General features: G+C 51.6%; 1 protein-coding gene across 1 annotated transcript in view; it reads right to left on the reverse strand.

Moving 5' to 3' along the window:
- NTNG2 (netrin G2) overlaps positions 1–13,561 on the reverse strand; it is a 56,444-nt gene that overhangs the window by 6,107 nt on the left and 36,776 nt on the right. Inside the window, exons 4-5 of the mRNA XM_009998981.1 lie at positions 8,745–8,917; positions 7,005–7,031 (exon numbers count right to left, since the gene is read on the reverse strand). Of these exons, the coding sequence (XP_009997283.1) occupies positions 7,005–7,031; positions 8,745–8,917 (200 nt within the window). The remainder of the gene's footprint in view (positions 1–7,004; positions 7,032–8,744; positions 8,918–13,561) is intronic.

A 13,561-nucleotide genomic window follows, 5' to 3' on the forward strand; every position in this document is an offset into this window, starting at 1 on the left:
GCGTGCCGGCCCCCGGCAAAGTCCCTCCTCCCTTCTGCTCCTGGGTCAGCCTTGGCTGGGGGAGAGCCCACCTGCAGCGGGGCAGCCTCTGACAAGCTGGTGTAGTCTTGGAGGGATGAAAGTGGAGAAGCTGGGTTATACTGGGGGAGCTGGGAAGCAGCGCGGAGCCCTGCAGAGCCCCAGGGGAGAGTCAGAGCTCGGGAGGACAAACACGACCCAAGACTGGGCTGAGAAGGTTCTTGTGCCTGTTTGCTGCTGCCCCTGGGGAGCTGGCATGTCCCTGGGCACTGCAGGGAGCAGGAGGCCTGCAAAGGGCAGGAGGGCAGCAGGGTGCTGAGCTGCCCCTGCTCAGCATCTGGCATTTCTGATGCGCCGAAGGGTCGTTTGGAGGTGGTGTTGGTGGAGATGGTTTAGGGGAGAACTTTGTAGAGTAGGGATGATGGTTGGACTCGATGATCCTGAGGGTCTTTTCCAACCTGAATAGTTCTATGATTCTATGATTTTGCTGGGGTGTTTGCATGAAGACCCTGGTGCCAGATCTGCCCCCTCCCTGCTGCCACAGAAGGCAACTGAGATACAACAGAGGTGTCCTAGGGTGGAGGCACAAAGTCCTTGTTTCTAAACTTCTAGACCCTCCTTCAGGCTCTGCTCTGCCCCCAGAAATATGAATTTAAAGGATTTTCAGGCCATGACAGAGAAATCCACCCAGCAAGAAATCTGCAGATCACTTGTTTGGCTTCCCTGCAAACCCTCAGCCCTACTGGCTCCCTGCCCCTCCCTGGCTCCTCAATATTGGTGGCAATCTTCAGGTTTACTAGAAAACAAACCAAGGAATAAAAATTTAAAAGCCATATTATTAATTTCAAGCTCCAGTTGGGTAACAGAAGGAGGAGGAGGGAAAAAAAATAAAAATCCTTCCATCCTTGCCAAGTTTCAAAGGACAAACCCGAGGAGGAGAGAAATGTGATTTCCCAGCCTCATCAAGGGGATGATAAACAATTGAGAATTAAAAAGAAAAAAAAAAAAGAGATATATGTTTTTAATGACAAGTTCTAAGAGAAGGTGATAGACATTGTCCTTTTCAGCTGGAAAGTGGAAACCAATTGATATTAATATGGTGTTAAAGAGAATAGGAAAAAAGCCCCGTGCAAATTGGCAAGGGTTTAATTAGAGCCACAATAAAAACCAGCCCTGAAGGCATTTTGCTTTTTAGTCATTCACACACACCTCCACTCAGTAGCTTGTACAGAGCCAGGAAAATTATTAATGCTCATTATCCTGAGAACCTTTCCCTCCGAGCTCGGGGATGTTAATGGACAGTTTCACATTTCAGGAGAGGGAGAGAGAAACGTTTCACCCCCCCAGGCCCAGTTTGAAACACTGGGCAGCTCTTGTTTTGGGGGCTTGGAGCAGCCCCTGCTGATCTTGGTGGGTTTTTGGGATAGAAGAATAAATTGAACCAAAAAGTCAGGCTTTGTAAAGCAAAATACTAGAGAGAGCAGAGCTGGAGCAGTGGAGAAAGACCCTGAAAAAGTCCTTCTCAAGACATAAACACCAGGTCCTGTTGCTACAGGACCTACACAAAGCCAGGCTTTGGGTGCTCTGACTGCTGGAGCTTCTCACCAGCAAGCAGGGCTCAGATTGGGGTTGGTTTTTTTCCCCCAGGGGTGAACTGGCACTGCTGAAACTGCTACAAACTGGGGGAGTAGATGGAAGCAGAGGGGGAAAAAAAGCAGCCCTTTTTTTTTTTTTTTTTTTTTGCTTATTTTGAATGTAGGAAAAATGTAACAAATGGCAAGGAAGGATTTGACAGGCTTCAAGGAAGGTTTTGGAATAACAGAAGTGCAGAAGGCAAATGAGAAAAGCACTTAATTCATCCTCCTCAGGGTAACTCTGCAGTTTCCCTTCCTTCTATCCCTTCTGGCAGCCTCAGCTGCCTCCAGGCCACAGACCCTGCCCATCAACTTGTTCTTCTCCCCTTTTCCCCACCCGACAGGGCACAAAAGCATCCTCCAAACATGACCTCAGCTCCACCTTGGCCACAGAAACCACCAGGAGCAGCCAAAGGAAGCAGATGTTTAGCAGATCTATGCAACCCAGAGGCAACCCCAATCTAATCTACTCCTCTAGCCCACGTGCTACGTTGCCTTCTGCCTTGGTGCTGCCCACTGGGGTGTGGAGGCACAAAGGAGAAGGGAAAAACACGTTGGTCTGGCTTGAAATACCTGGTATTTTCTGTGTTTGGCTCACGGGGACAGAGGCAGAGAAGTCGGAGGTGGGTCTTGTGGTGCTTGCTTGGGGTGGGAAGCAGAAATTCAGAGGGCAAAAGACAGTGTGTAAATTAGAGGGTGAAGCAGCACAGGGACTGGGCAGGGCCCTAATGAGAGGACTTTTCAAGTGTTGGTCTGGCTGAGCTGCCTTTACAGCAAGGAGGGGTTTGACTAATGCTTCTCAAATTCAGAAGGGAGGTTCTGCTGGAGTTTGGGGCTCTGACCCAGTCTGGGGTTATTGTCCCTCCTGCACAGACGTGTCCTCCCAGGACCTTGAGGAGATGCCTCTTTAGAGCTGTTTCCCCTGAGGTCCAAGTGAGCTACAGTCACAGCCCCCTTGGCATGTCCTGGCACTTGAGGTACATCTGGCAGGACTGGAGGGGGATGGGATGTCTCTGGTCAAGAGCAGATCAGAATTAGGCCGTGCAGGATTCCCTATGGCTAGTTAGAGACTCACAATGGACCCTTGGCATCAAACCCAGTGTGCTGCCCATGGAAGAGAGCAGGTCCCTGAGCTACTGGGTGGTCCTGAGCACCTTCTTATTTGGAGCAGCCTCTCCAGAGCCTGTCTCCATTCCCAGGCACAGCCTTCTGGGGTGGGATCTGTGCAGAAACATGGATGTGGGTTTGGGTGGGGATGAGGAGCTCCAAGCTCAGCCCTGACTGTATCAAGCAACTGGACTTTGATTGATTGATTTTGTCCCTTGCCATCAGTTAAGGAAAGCATTATGAAAAAATTTCCTCTGCCCAGGAAGCAGGTTTTGGAGAAGGAATAAATCCCAAGGTGTGTGACATCTCCCAGGTCCCCTAGAGCAGTTTGGCAGGAGACACTGTCCCTCCCCATCACCACCCAACCCCACACAGATGCCATCCTGCCCACCCCAGATGCACAACACGAGGGGCAGGGCACTGCAACTCAGCCATGAGACAGGCACCAAACACACCACCCACACCTACACAGCACTTGCAAAGAAAACAACAAAACCCAACTAAATACTAAAAAATGGACCTAAAAGGGTGCTATGGGTGAGCATGGATAAAAATCAAGTAACCCCAAGTGTGTGGTGCAGATGTAGCCATGATCTCTGTCACTGCTGGGTCACAGTGATGGTGGGAGCTCTGGGCAGGGGTGGTGGATGAACCTCCTCCTGCAGATGTGCAACATGGAGCACTTCCTAACAAGCATGAGACTTGCATTCTTTTGCCCAGGGTCACTCCAACCCCATGGAAGTTGGAGCTAAAGCCTCAGCTTCCTGATGAACTCCTCAAGCAGAGCACTTCCATGAATATATCTGTATTTGCATAAACATGCAATCAAGTTTCCTCATCCCTTTGACTGGCTTCTGGCAGCTCCCCCAGACAGACTGTTACTAACATACTGTGGGTGTAAAACGTCCTCCAGGGAAATATCAGGCCCAGAAAGCATGGCAAGGGGAGGGATGCGTGTCTAATTCCCCCATGAGAAGCTTAAAAAAAATGTCCTGCTGTTAAGTTTTATCTGCTCATTTCCAAAAGACAAGTGCAAACGCTGTCTCCTTGTTCCCGAGGGGAGGGAAGGAGGAACCCTTGGAAAAAGGACAAAAGTTTTCCTTCACGGGGTGATTTCTGGAATTAGAAAGGGTGTTTCTGGCACGTGTGGGAGCTCCAGCCCTTCAAGTTCCCTGGCTGCTCATCCAGCAGCTGCCTGGGGGTGTTGGAGAGCAGCTCTGCACTGGGAAAACTGTCCTTGAAGATGCAGCCAGCCCTGCATCCCATCCCATCCCTGCCCACAGGGATCTGCTGGGAGAGCCAGCAAGGACAGAGCCAGCTTCTCCCTGGCATTGCTTGGCAACCCCTGTGGGCTGCTCGGGTTCTCAGGGGCAGGAGGTGGCTTCTTGCTCCCTGTGAGCAGCAGCACAGAGGGTGCAGATCTCCTGGCTGCTCTAGTACAGTATGTGGAGGTTGGGCGAGAGCAGGACAGGGACAGTTACTCTCTCCTTCCAGCGAGGCAGGACTGGGTACATGGTTTAATTTGACAGTGGGACAGTAAAGCCTTCATGGCTTTCCTAGCCTGCCTTGTGATGGGAGCTGTAAGAGGGCATCTCCTGCAGTTGTGCCAGCCCTGTGCAGGACGAGCTGGCCACGTGGCTGTAGGAGGGATGGATTTGGAAAACTTTTTCTTTTTGAAAGAAACAAAGTTGACAGAAAAATGGGAAAAGTGTTGTTTTCCCTGCATCCAGTCCTGGCTTCACTTCTTGCTGCCCTGATGATAACAGAGCAACAGCAGAGTGAGATCAGCTGCTGCTGGGGGGATGACAACCTGTGGCGTGATGGTTTCTTGGCTTTCAGGTGGACCTTTCAGGCTGGCTACTGCTTATGGTGACCATCATGCTTGCTTGTGGCTCGTGTTATACGTGTCAAAGTGTCCTTGGACTAAATAGAGAAGGAAAAAAAGCCAAACAGGACTGCCCAGAGGCTGGGGAACATGAATTGAGTCGGGGTGATTTTTATCCATGTCCCTTTATCATCCTACAGATCAGGAAACCAGGGCCACCAACACGGCAGCCCCAGGAGTTCCCCACCACCCCTGGATGAGCTGGGAGGGGAAAGGAGCCAAAAAGAGGAGTCAGGCAGTGGAATCCTGGCCCTAGGAGTGAGCAGGGAGTGGGGCACCCACCTGGCTGGGTGGTGGTGGCAGGTAGAGGGGTGCTGGTGGTGGTGGTTTTGGCGGTGGTGGTTGTGGCGGTGGTGACGCGCTGCGGTCGCTCATAGGCTGGCAAGCAAAGAGAAGAGGTGGGAGGCACTTACTGGGGGGAATGGGGGGGTTCCTTGCCAGCCCCAGATGCCCGTGAGGCTGCTGCTGGGGCTGAACTGGTGACCGACTTCTCAGCGTGGTGACAACTGGGGCACCAGGAGGATTAAGGGGATGGCAGCGCGATGACGCTGGCGCAGCGAGTGTGTGTGTGTGTGTGTGTGTGCAGGGGCTGGATCAGCTTACTCTGTTGGTGCAGAGATTGGCTTAAATACTTGCAGCTCTGTCATAAACTAATTGCCAATTAAGTTGGAAAGGGGAAACAAAAGCACCCCTGGGCTGAGATGGGGTGAGGAGCAGGTGGGAGGTGCAGAGGGGTCCCCACCTGCCCTGCCGGGAGCTGGGGTCCCGCTGCCCCGTGTTCCCATGCCGGCTGCAGAGCCACCTGCCCCAGCTGTGGGGACACCCCCAGCCCTCCTGCCACCCCGTGGGTGGCCCTGTCCCTCCCACCCTGTGCCCTTGGCCTCTATGAATCCCCCCCAGCACCCTCAGGACGGGTAAGCTCAGCAAGGCCCCGTGGGGCTGAGCAGGTCTCAGCGCCACAACCGCCCCAACCAAAATGACACTCGTGACACAAATCCCTACTTAACTTACACCTCCTGCCCTCCTGTCCTTGTTTGTCCCACTGCTTCATGCAGATTATCGTGCTTAATTTCATAATAGCCCTGAGCTAGTTTAAATACTTAATTTAGGTCACTTCTAGTCTCCTGTGTGGGCTAAATAATCTCTCCTTAACTGGCCTGGGGCACAAATCCCTCCTGTCCAGCTCTTGCACGTTGCTCCCAGCACCCTCCAGCTTCTCCCTAGCAGCAAAATGGGATGGGAAACATTTTCCAGTCAAACAAAGGAACTCTCAGAATGCTGAGCTCTGTTAAGAGAAAAAAAAAGGAAAGAGTTATCAAAATGGTTTTGATCAGAAAAGCAAAGAATATTTTGGACTGTTAAAACACTTAATATTTTAAAATCCTGAATTACTTATGGGAGATTTTAATTTGGTTGCTTTTTTGTTTTGTTTGTTTGGGTTTGGTTTTGTTTGGGCTTGTTTATTTTTTTCCTTTTCTTTTTTTCTTTTTTTTTTTTTTTTTTTTAATTTTTACCATTTAAATTTAACTGGTTAAATCCTAAATATGGTTCATTTACCCAGCAAACCCGTCCCTCGCTTTTCAATTAGGTGCATTTTCTTTTTTCTAGCTGCATTTGCATTTCTCTGAAACTATTTCTTCTCCAATTCTTCCCACTTGCCTGCAAACCAAAGAATTCATTATTCATTCAGCTCTCCAATTTTACTCCTTCTGGAGGGTAATGCTGAGCTACAAAATTCAAACTCAAGCTCCTTCTTACCCAAAACTCCAGGCTCTTTGATATCAAACTACCTCCAGCTTTGTTAAATAAGGAGTCCCTATCACACCATCAATCTTTCCACAGGAATCCCAGCTGAACTCCACTGTCTTTGCTCCTGACACCTCACAGACATTTATTCCTATAGGTACACGTGTGCTTACAGATGTACACATACTCTCTACATACTTTTTTATCAATAGCCCAAGGTGACCCAGCCTGGATGCTGTGCCAAATGATTCAAACTCAGCTCCATCTCAGAGCAGGAGTCTGCAATACTTTGGGGGAAAAGTTCACAGCGAGCACTGGTGGTTTTGAAGAAGCTTTATATATATATATATAAATTTCCTTTCCAGCTGCCATTCTAATGAACCTCATGGGGGGAAACCATGCCAGAGGAAGAGGCAAAATGAGGCGACTGAAGTCAAAGGAAGAAAATACAAGGCTCTGTGACAGGACAGAAATGAGGGACAATTAGGGAAGACTTATTGCCTGGAAGATGATAATGGACAGAAAATAACAATTTTTTTCTTTCTTCTAGTGCCATCCACAAGGGCCATGCACAGGGGGTTAAATGCCAACATTGCAGTGATGTTGTTACTTACTGCCAAAGGCTGAGCCTGCAGCTGCACCTGGAAAACAAAACAAGAAGGAGCCTGGTCACTGGAAGCAGGATGTCATCAGCTCTGGTACCAGCAGAAGATCAAACAGATCCACAACGTGGGACTGAGCAGCAATTAATGAGCAGGGATCCTCCTCACAGGCATCTCAGTTTGCTGCAACATCTTAAAAGCTGCTTTTGTCAAACTACAGAGGCAAGGCCAGACAGGGCTGTCTGGGGTCTTGGCGTCTCAAGCTTTTCACCTGAAGCTTCTGACCCAGCTTGGTCCTTGCTGACAGGCTTTTCTGTTAACCATTTCCTTCACCTACCAGCAAATCTTCTGGGGTTCACAGGGCTCAGTACAAACTGTGGGGTCTGAACCAGGTTGTTGCACTTGGGGCAGTTCTCCATGAGGGAGAAGGGTTTAACACCCTTCTCACTACAGCATTTGTTCAGCCAGACACTACAAAGCCACCAGCTTCAAACCTGCCCGTTGAAGGACCTGGCTTTGGGCACCCAGGAGACTCATGGCCATGGTTCTCCCTGCTGTACCAAGTGGCTGAATCATGGAAAGTCTCAGCTTTGCACGAAGAGAAAGCACAGGACCAGTGATGGAAGAGGTAGGACTACCAAGAGAGGAGGGCTTTGGGGAACTGCTGCTATTGCTGAGGAAGAGGATGTCAGTGGGGGAAGGAAGAGGCAACAGAGAGAGTTGGGGTGGGGGGAAGGAAAAAGCCTGAATGACAGATGGGAGGGGAGACGAATGGGAGAAGAAAGAGCAGAGGAGAAAGCGAAATAGGAAGAGACACGAGGAGCGGAGGGGAGGGAAGGAGAGAGCAGCACGTCTGTGCCTGTCAGCACCACAAACTCTCCCAGGCTCCTTTGAAGCAATGCAGCCTCGTGGTGGGAGCTGACAAGCTCGTTCCCTTTCAAAGAACCTGCTCATCTACCAGCCCTGGCACACACAAAACATTCCCGTCACGGCCTTCGGAGCCTGAATTTCAGCTTTGATCATCTTAAAGCACATAAATCTTTCAAAAAATTTAGGGGGAGGAAGGGAAAAGATTCTCTTTGGTAATGCTCAAAGCTGCTGCTTGAAAGGCTGGAGTGGCTACTGTGGCTCCATGACATTTAAACAAGTCTGCTAATGTGGACTGGACAGAAACCCAGTGGAAACTGGCCCATCTGTAATGTTTTCTGCCCCAGTTCCCCTGCTGGAATGATGGTGGGTATGAATCCTTCATCTCGTCTGCATCCCTCTGCTCCTGTCAGTGCTTTGCTCCAGCAGACAACTGGATGAGCCTGGAGCTGCACACAGGGAGCACAGCTCCCAGTGCTGGCCTGGAATGCTGACACACACAGAACAGGATCCAGAAAGCAACTCCTAAAGCAATCCAGAGAGCAGCCTGCCCTCCTGCAGCTGAGCAGCTACTTGGAAGCCAGTGCTTTACTGTGGATAAATAATGTCTTCTGCAAGGGACAGGCATTTGCATGGCTACAAAGCCACAGACCTGCATCTTGGCCCAAGGTCATCCCTCCTTTTCTCAGCCATCATTTGGACTGACCTACCAGTAGCCAACAAATCACTTCTGCATCCACCCAGATTGTCTCTCATTCCTCCATGTCCTAGGTCCCAGGTACATACCAGCTTCCCATTTGAAAGCTGAGCATCCTGCACTGCTGGAGAAGGACAAGAATCCCAGGGTGGGTGCTGTGCAGCCAGGGCTGGCTGGAGGTAACTTACATGCGTTGGGGGACCCGTTGGGGAGAGGCAGGTAGGACCCTGCTCGCCAAGATCTGGAGCGAAAGTTCTTCTTGCACTTGCCACAGTCCTGCCCCGTGGTGTTGTGCTCACACTCACACTGCAGGCTGCCCTCCTTGAAGGTGCACAGGTTTGCATGGAGGTTGCATTTACACCTGGAAGAGGAAGAGAGGAGAAGAGCTGTCAGGTTTTATTCAACTCTCCCTTGCCCCTGGTGTAGTGCTGTCCGTGTGCATGAAAGTGTGGAGGTGAAGCTGGGCTGGTTCACCCTTTCCTGCTCTTTCTGCAGGAGTTTTTCAACTAATTCAGCTGTTTTCCCCAGGTATCTGGTGCTGGGGTTCTGATGTCCATGTCCTCACCCAAAGGTGGATCTGCAGTCTCTGCTCCAAGATGAGAGATGCTTTACTCCCACCACCCATGTATTAGCACAGATGGTTTAATGGTAAGTCCACACTAATGGTAAGTCAAGATCTCCACCTGAGACCCTGCTAAGGAGCAACACACTTTTATTTCTTCCAGAAATCTGAGTGATTAGCTCAGAGGTGGGGATTTACTTGGAGGCAGCGAGGATGGTCTCAAGCTTCAGATGAAGAAGCATAGCTAACGCTGGTGGGACTCAGCCCCTTGGCCCCTGCACAATGTGCTAAAGTCAAGAGTGTTTTCTCCTGTGGTGTGAAGCTGCTTAACACAAGCCCCTTTTCCCTCTGTGCAGCTCAGCCCCTGCCTGCTGGGACTGAAATAACACTGAGATTATTCACCATCAGAATCGGCCTTTTAGTCCCTGCCTGATCAGAGAAGGCAACAATGGAAAACACTATTCAGCAATTTGCAAACATTAACAAACTTTTAATGAGCTGTAGTGCAGTATGCAGGGAGTAATTATCTCTGTGCACAATAATTCCTGTTGCTCAGACTCTGGAGGTGACTTGCACAGAGCGTGGAGCCTGAGCCCGTAACTCACACGTGGCTCTAGTGACTCCTGGCCCAAGCTGAGGCCACCAGAGACTTTGTGGACCAAACCCTCTGATTTCATTCCAGATGGTGGATCTCTAACACAGCCCACTGGTTTTGCATCGTTTGATGCAATCATTTACCCTCTCAGAAGCAGAGCTGTCAGAAAACAGCACGGCTGTGCCTTCTGTGACCCGGGAGAAGCCTGACACTTGCTTTTACTGGGCTAATTGCACAGGAGATGCAGAGCTGAGGGGAACAAACCCCTTGCAAAGGAAACAGAGAAAACATGGCCAGCTCCTTCTCCTGCTCTGTGCTGGGATAAACAGCCTGGATGAGGCTGGGAGCTGGGAGCCAGCTCCCTCCCAGCTCCCTGTGCTGCGCATGCCCACCAGTTCCCGGAGCCCCTGGAGATGCTCCCCAGCCTCTTGCCTGACCCACCAAGGCCTCCTTTGCTGTGCTCCTCACGCCTGGCTGGATGAGCTGACCTCATGTATGACTTTTTTTTTCCTCCCCCTCCCCTCCCTGTCCTTAATTCTAGCAAACCCCGCTCAGAGGTTAAGCATAAGCTGGATGAACAGCCTCTCTCCCCATCTTACAACCCTGCTCTGTCTCTGACCAAGCAGGGGAGGGAATATTGCACTCTCTGGAAGGGAGGGAGGAAGAAAACGTGGTCCATGGAGCCGAGGCAGCCACACTCAACATGCCCCACTTGAATCTGTGTTAGGGAGAGCTGGAGATGCTGCATCACGGCTGAAAGCACTAACAGCCTCCAAGCACCAGGGCTCTGGGAACAAGCTGTGAATCCAGAGTCTGGGGGAAGAAAACAGCTTTGGGTGGCACCTGCACAGCAGGGATGCTGAATTCCAGCCACTCCGTGTCCCCTCTGCCTCTGGTGAGGAAGGATTTTGGCTGAGCCACCCCAGCCCTGGGATGCTGCAGAGCCTGACTCTGAATTATTCAGCATCCACCCCGCGTGGCCTCCTCCTTTCACTTCAACATGAGCAGAGGGGAACAGAGCAGGCGAGATAGTGGGTTAAAGCAGGTCAAAGCCTCCCTGCTGCTGCTTTGGGCCCAGCCTGAGTCAGAGCAACAGCTTCTGGGAGCTGCAGCTCTCCTCCCTCCTGCTGCTGGTGGGAGTGAGGGGCTGGGATTGAGGGGACAGGAACCGGCTTCAGGGTGCAGCCTTAAAATCCAGCCAAGGGAGAGGGGGGTTCAAGGGAAGGCAGGACCTGGCATCCCTCTTGTTTTCTACAGTGAGGGGGCAATGCCCTGCCCAGAGAAGACCCTCACTTCCTAATCAGTGTAAAAAAGGAAAATTAAATAAGGAGAAAGCAGAGGCAACTGGTCACCCTGCCTGCCTGTGCCTGTTCCTGCTCTTGGCCCTTTGCAACTGTGCCAAAGTTTTGTAATCCCAAGGATCAGTTTTACCAGGGAATTGCTTTCTGAGTTTGACCTTTGAGGATCATCAATCTAAGCAGAGAACTATAACCCCAGCAAGCTGACCCCACAGCACAGCCCTGCCCAGCCCAATCCATCAGGCTGTTACTTCCCAGTGAGTGGCTGAGCCCCCATTGCCAGCCCCGTTTTGTGCAGAGGTTTCTGCATCTGGGCTTCCCTGCTGCCCGAGCTTGGCAGCTCAGCCTTAACCCCTTCCTCAGGCTGCTCTGCCTCCTCCTCTGGGCCTACAGCCCAAGGACATGTGCTTGCTGATGGTCTGTGCCTTTTCCCAGCCAAGATCCATCTGGTGGAGACTGGAGTAAATGCCATTAGCCCAGTCCTCTGGGTGGGAGCTGCTCGTCCTGCTTGCTCTGCTTGTCTTCCTAGGGTGGACAACCATGGCAGGGAAGAGAGGAGGAAGAGAAAGGTCAGGAGCTACATAGTCATGAGGCTTAAATAGCAGCAGAGGGGCAGATACCTGTGCCATGTCCTGCAGAAGGCAGCAATGGCCCTGCTCCAGGCCCAGGGCTGTTCCAGCAAAGTGCTGGTGACAATATGGTCTCTTTGGCTCTGGAGGTGATCTGAAGAGCTGGGAGCATTTCTCCTCTCTAGCTCATGGGTCAAGGCTTGGAGTGATGGTGCTGTTTCTCATTTAGCATCCAGAGCCCATGTAGGATCCAGCTGTGGTGTGGCACAGCCTGGAGGAGAGCAGCCCCAGCAGGAGCTACAACACCCAAAGGTGCTGTGTGGCCTTGGGGACACCCAAATTCTGTGCTGGGCTGTCATTAGGTGCCCACCACTGTGTTCTGCATGAAACAGAAACCAGCTCAGCAGAAGGGGCTGGAGCAATGACTGGCCCTACGTGTCGGACTTTGCACAACAGGATATTTGTTTCAGTGCAGGTTGCTCAGTTGCTGCCTTCCCTGGGAGTGGTGCAGTGTGGGCTGAGGCTGCCAATGCCTCCACCAGGGAGGAGCCAGGAGAGCCAAGGAGAGTTTACAGCAAAGTGGCCCTTTTATTTTTTTTCATCTCTTTTCCTTATCTTTTTGTTGTTGTTGTTGTTCTCCCTCTCAGCCTCCAGGAGCACTTTGCCATCCCTGCAGCTCTCCAAGTCAGCAGCCTGGAGGTCAGAGCAGGGAGCGGCTGGACTGGTGTGCAGTGCCAACCCATGTGTGAGGGGAGGAGATGCCTGTGCACAGGCTTTGCAAGGGGGAGCAGGCAGGGGTAAGTGCCACAAACCTTCAGGAGCTGCACTGGCAGTGGGAGAGCAGCCCCTGACCCTGGCTTTTCATGACTAGTAACTCTTGAAATAATTTTCAAAAGCCACCCCAGACATTTGCTCTCCTTCCAAAGGTCCTTATGTGTTTTACAACCTCATTTCTGTCCATAACTCCACTTTGCAGAGCAGGGGAGTAAGGCAGAGAAAGGCTAGAGCATCTCTGAGCATGCTCCATCCCCATGCACCTCTCACCCAGCTCCCACCATGGCCCAATCCTGCCTTGTCTCAAGCTCCTTATAAAAGAGCCTGGCTGAGGACACAGGGCAGCAGAATTCCTCCCCTCCGAGTCTCCTTGCAGCCCAGTCTGCCCTCTCCTCCCCACCCTGTGCCCACCATGAGGATGCTACTGCAGAGCCCCAGGGATGCTGTGGGGACCTGGTCCCCTCGTGCTGGCTCCCAGACCACCAGGCTCCTGCTTCCCCCCCCCCCGAGCTTGGCACTGGTCCCCCCTGCTCCCTCTTGGCTCCCCGAGCTGACGGAGAGCTGCTAATGACTGTCATCCCGGGGAAGGCTTATGAGAGCTTTCCCTGAATTGTTTGCTCTCACTGTAATTGATGAGCCTTTAATGAGTCTCATGGGATGATGTGTTTGAAGGGAGCTCTTCCCTCTCCGTCCCTGAGGAAAACGATGTTTCAACTGATCTCGGCTCTCGGGGAAACATGAATAACTCTTCTCCATCTCTATTGTCATCCCCAGCCCTTGCTCACAGCACTCCCTGGCAGCTGCCTGGCCCTGACTTACCCACTTTTTTACCTGCTCCTTTGCAACTGTTTTGGCAGCTCAGCAAAAGCAGGGAGCAAATCTTTTGGGCAAAGCAGAACGGGCGCTGAGCTTGGCTTGTTTCTGGCCCATCTGTGCGTGCAGGAGCAGGTAAAAATAGCTCCTAATGGCTGGGCTATGGAAGAAACACCTTTGTGGGGTGCAGTTATATTGGGATTCACCTTGCTGGGAGCTCACTCTGGCCGGGTTTGCTGCTACCAGCGGCCAGAGCAGGGCTGGGGAAGGTGACTGTGGCTCATTCATCCCAGGAGCAGGGCTGGGAGCACAGCTGAGCCTGAGGCCCAGGGGCTGAAGAGGGAAGAAAAGCCATTTTAATTTGCTATTCCTTTCTGCTAAAACCAGGGAAAGA

This window comes from Chaetura pelagica, unplaced genomic scaffold (assembly GCF_000747805.2).
Source record: "Chaetura pelagica isolate M959 unplaced genomic scaffold, ChaPel_1.0 scaffold405, whole genome shotgun sequence".
Taxonomy (NCBI): domain Eukaryota; kingdom Metazoa; phylum Chordata; class Aves; order Apodiformes; family Apodidae; genus Chaetura; species Chaetura pelagica.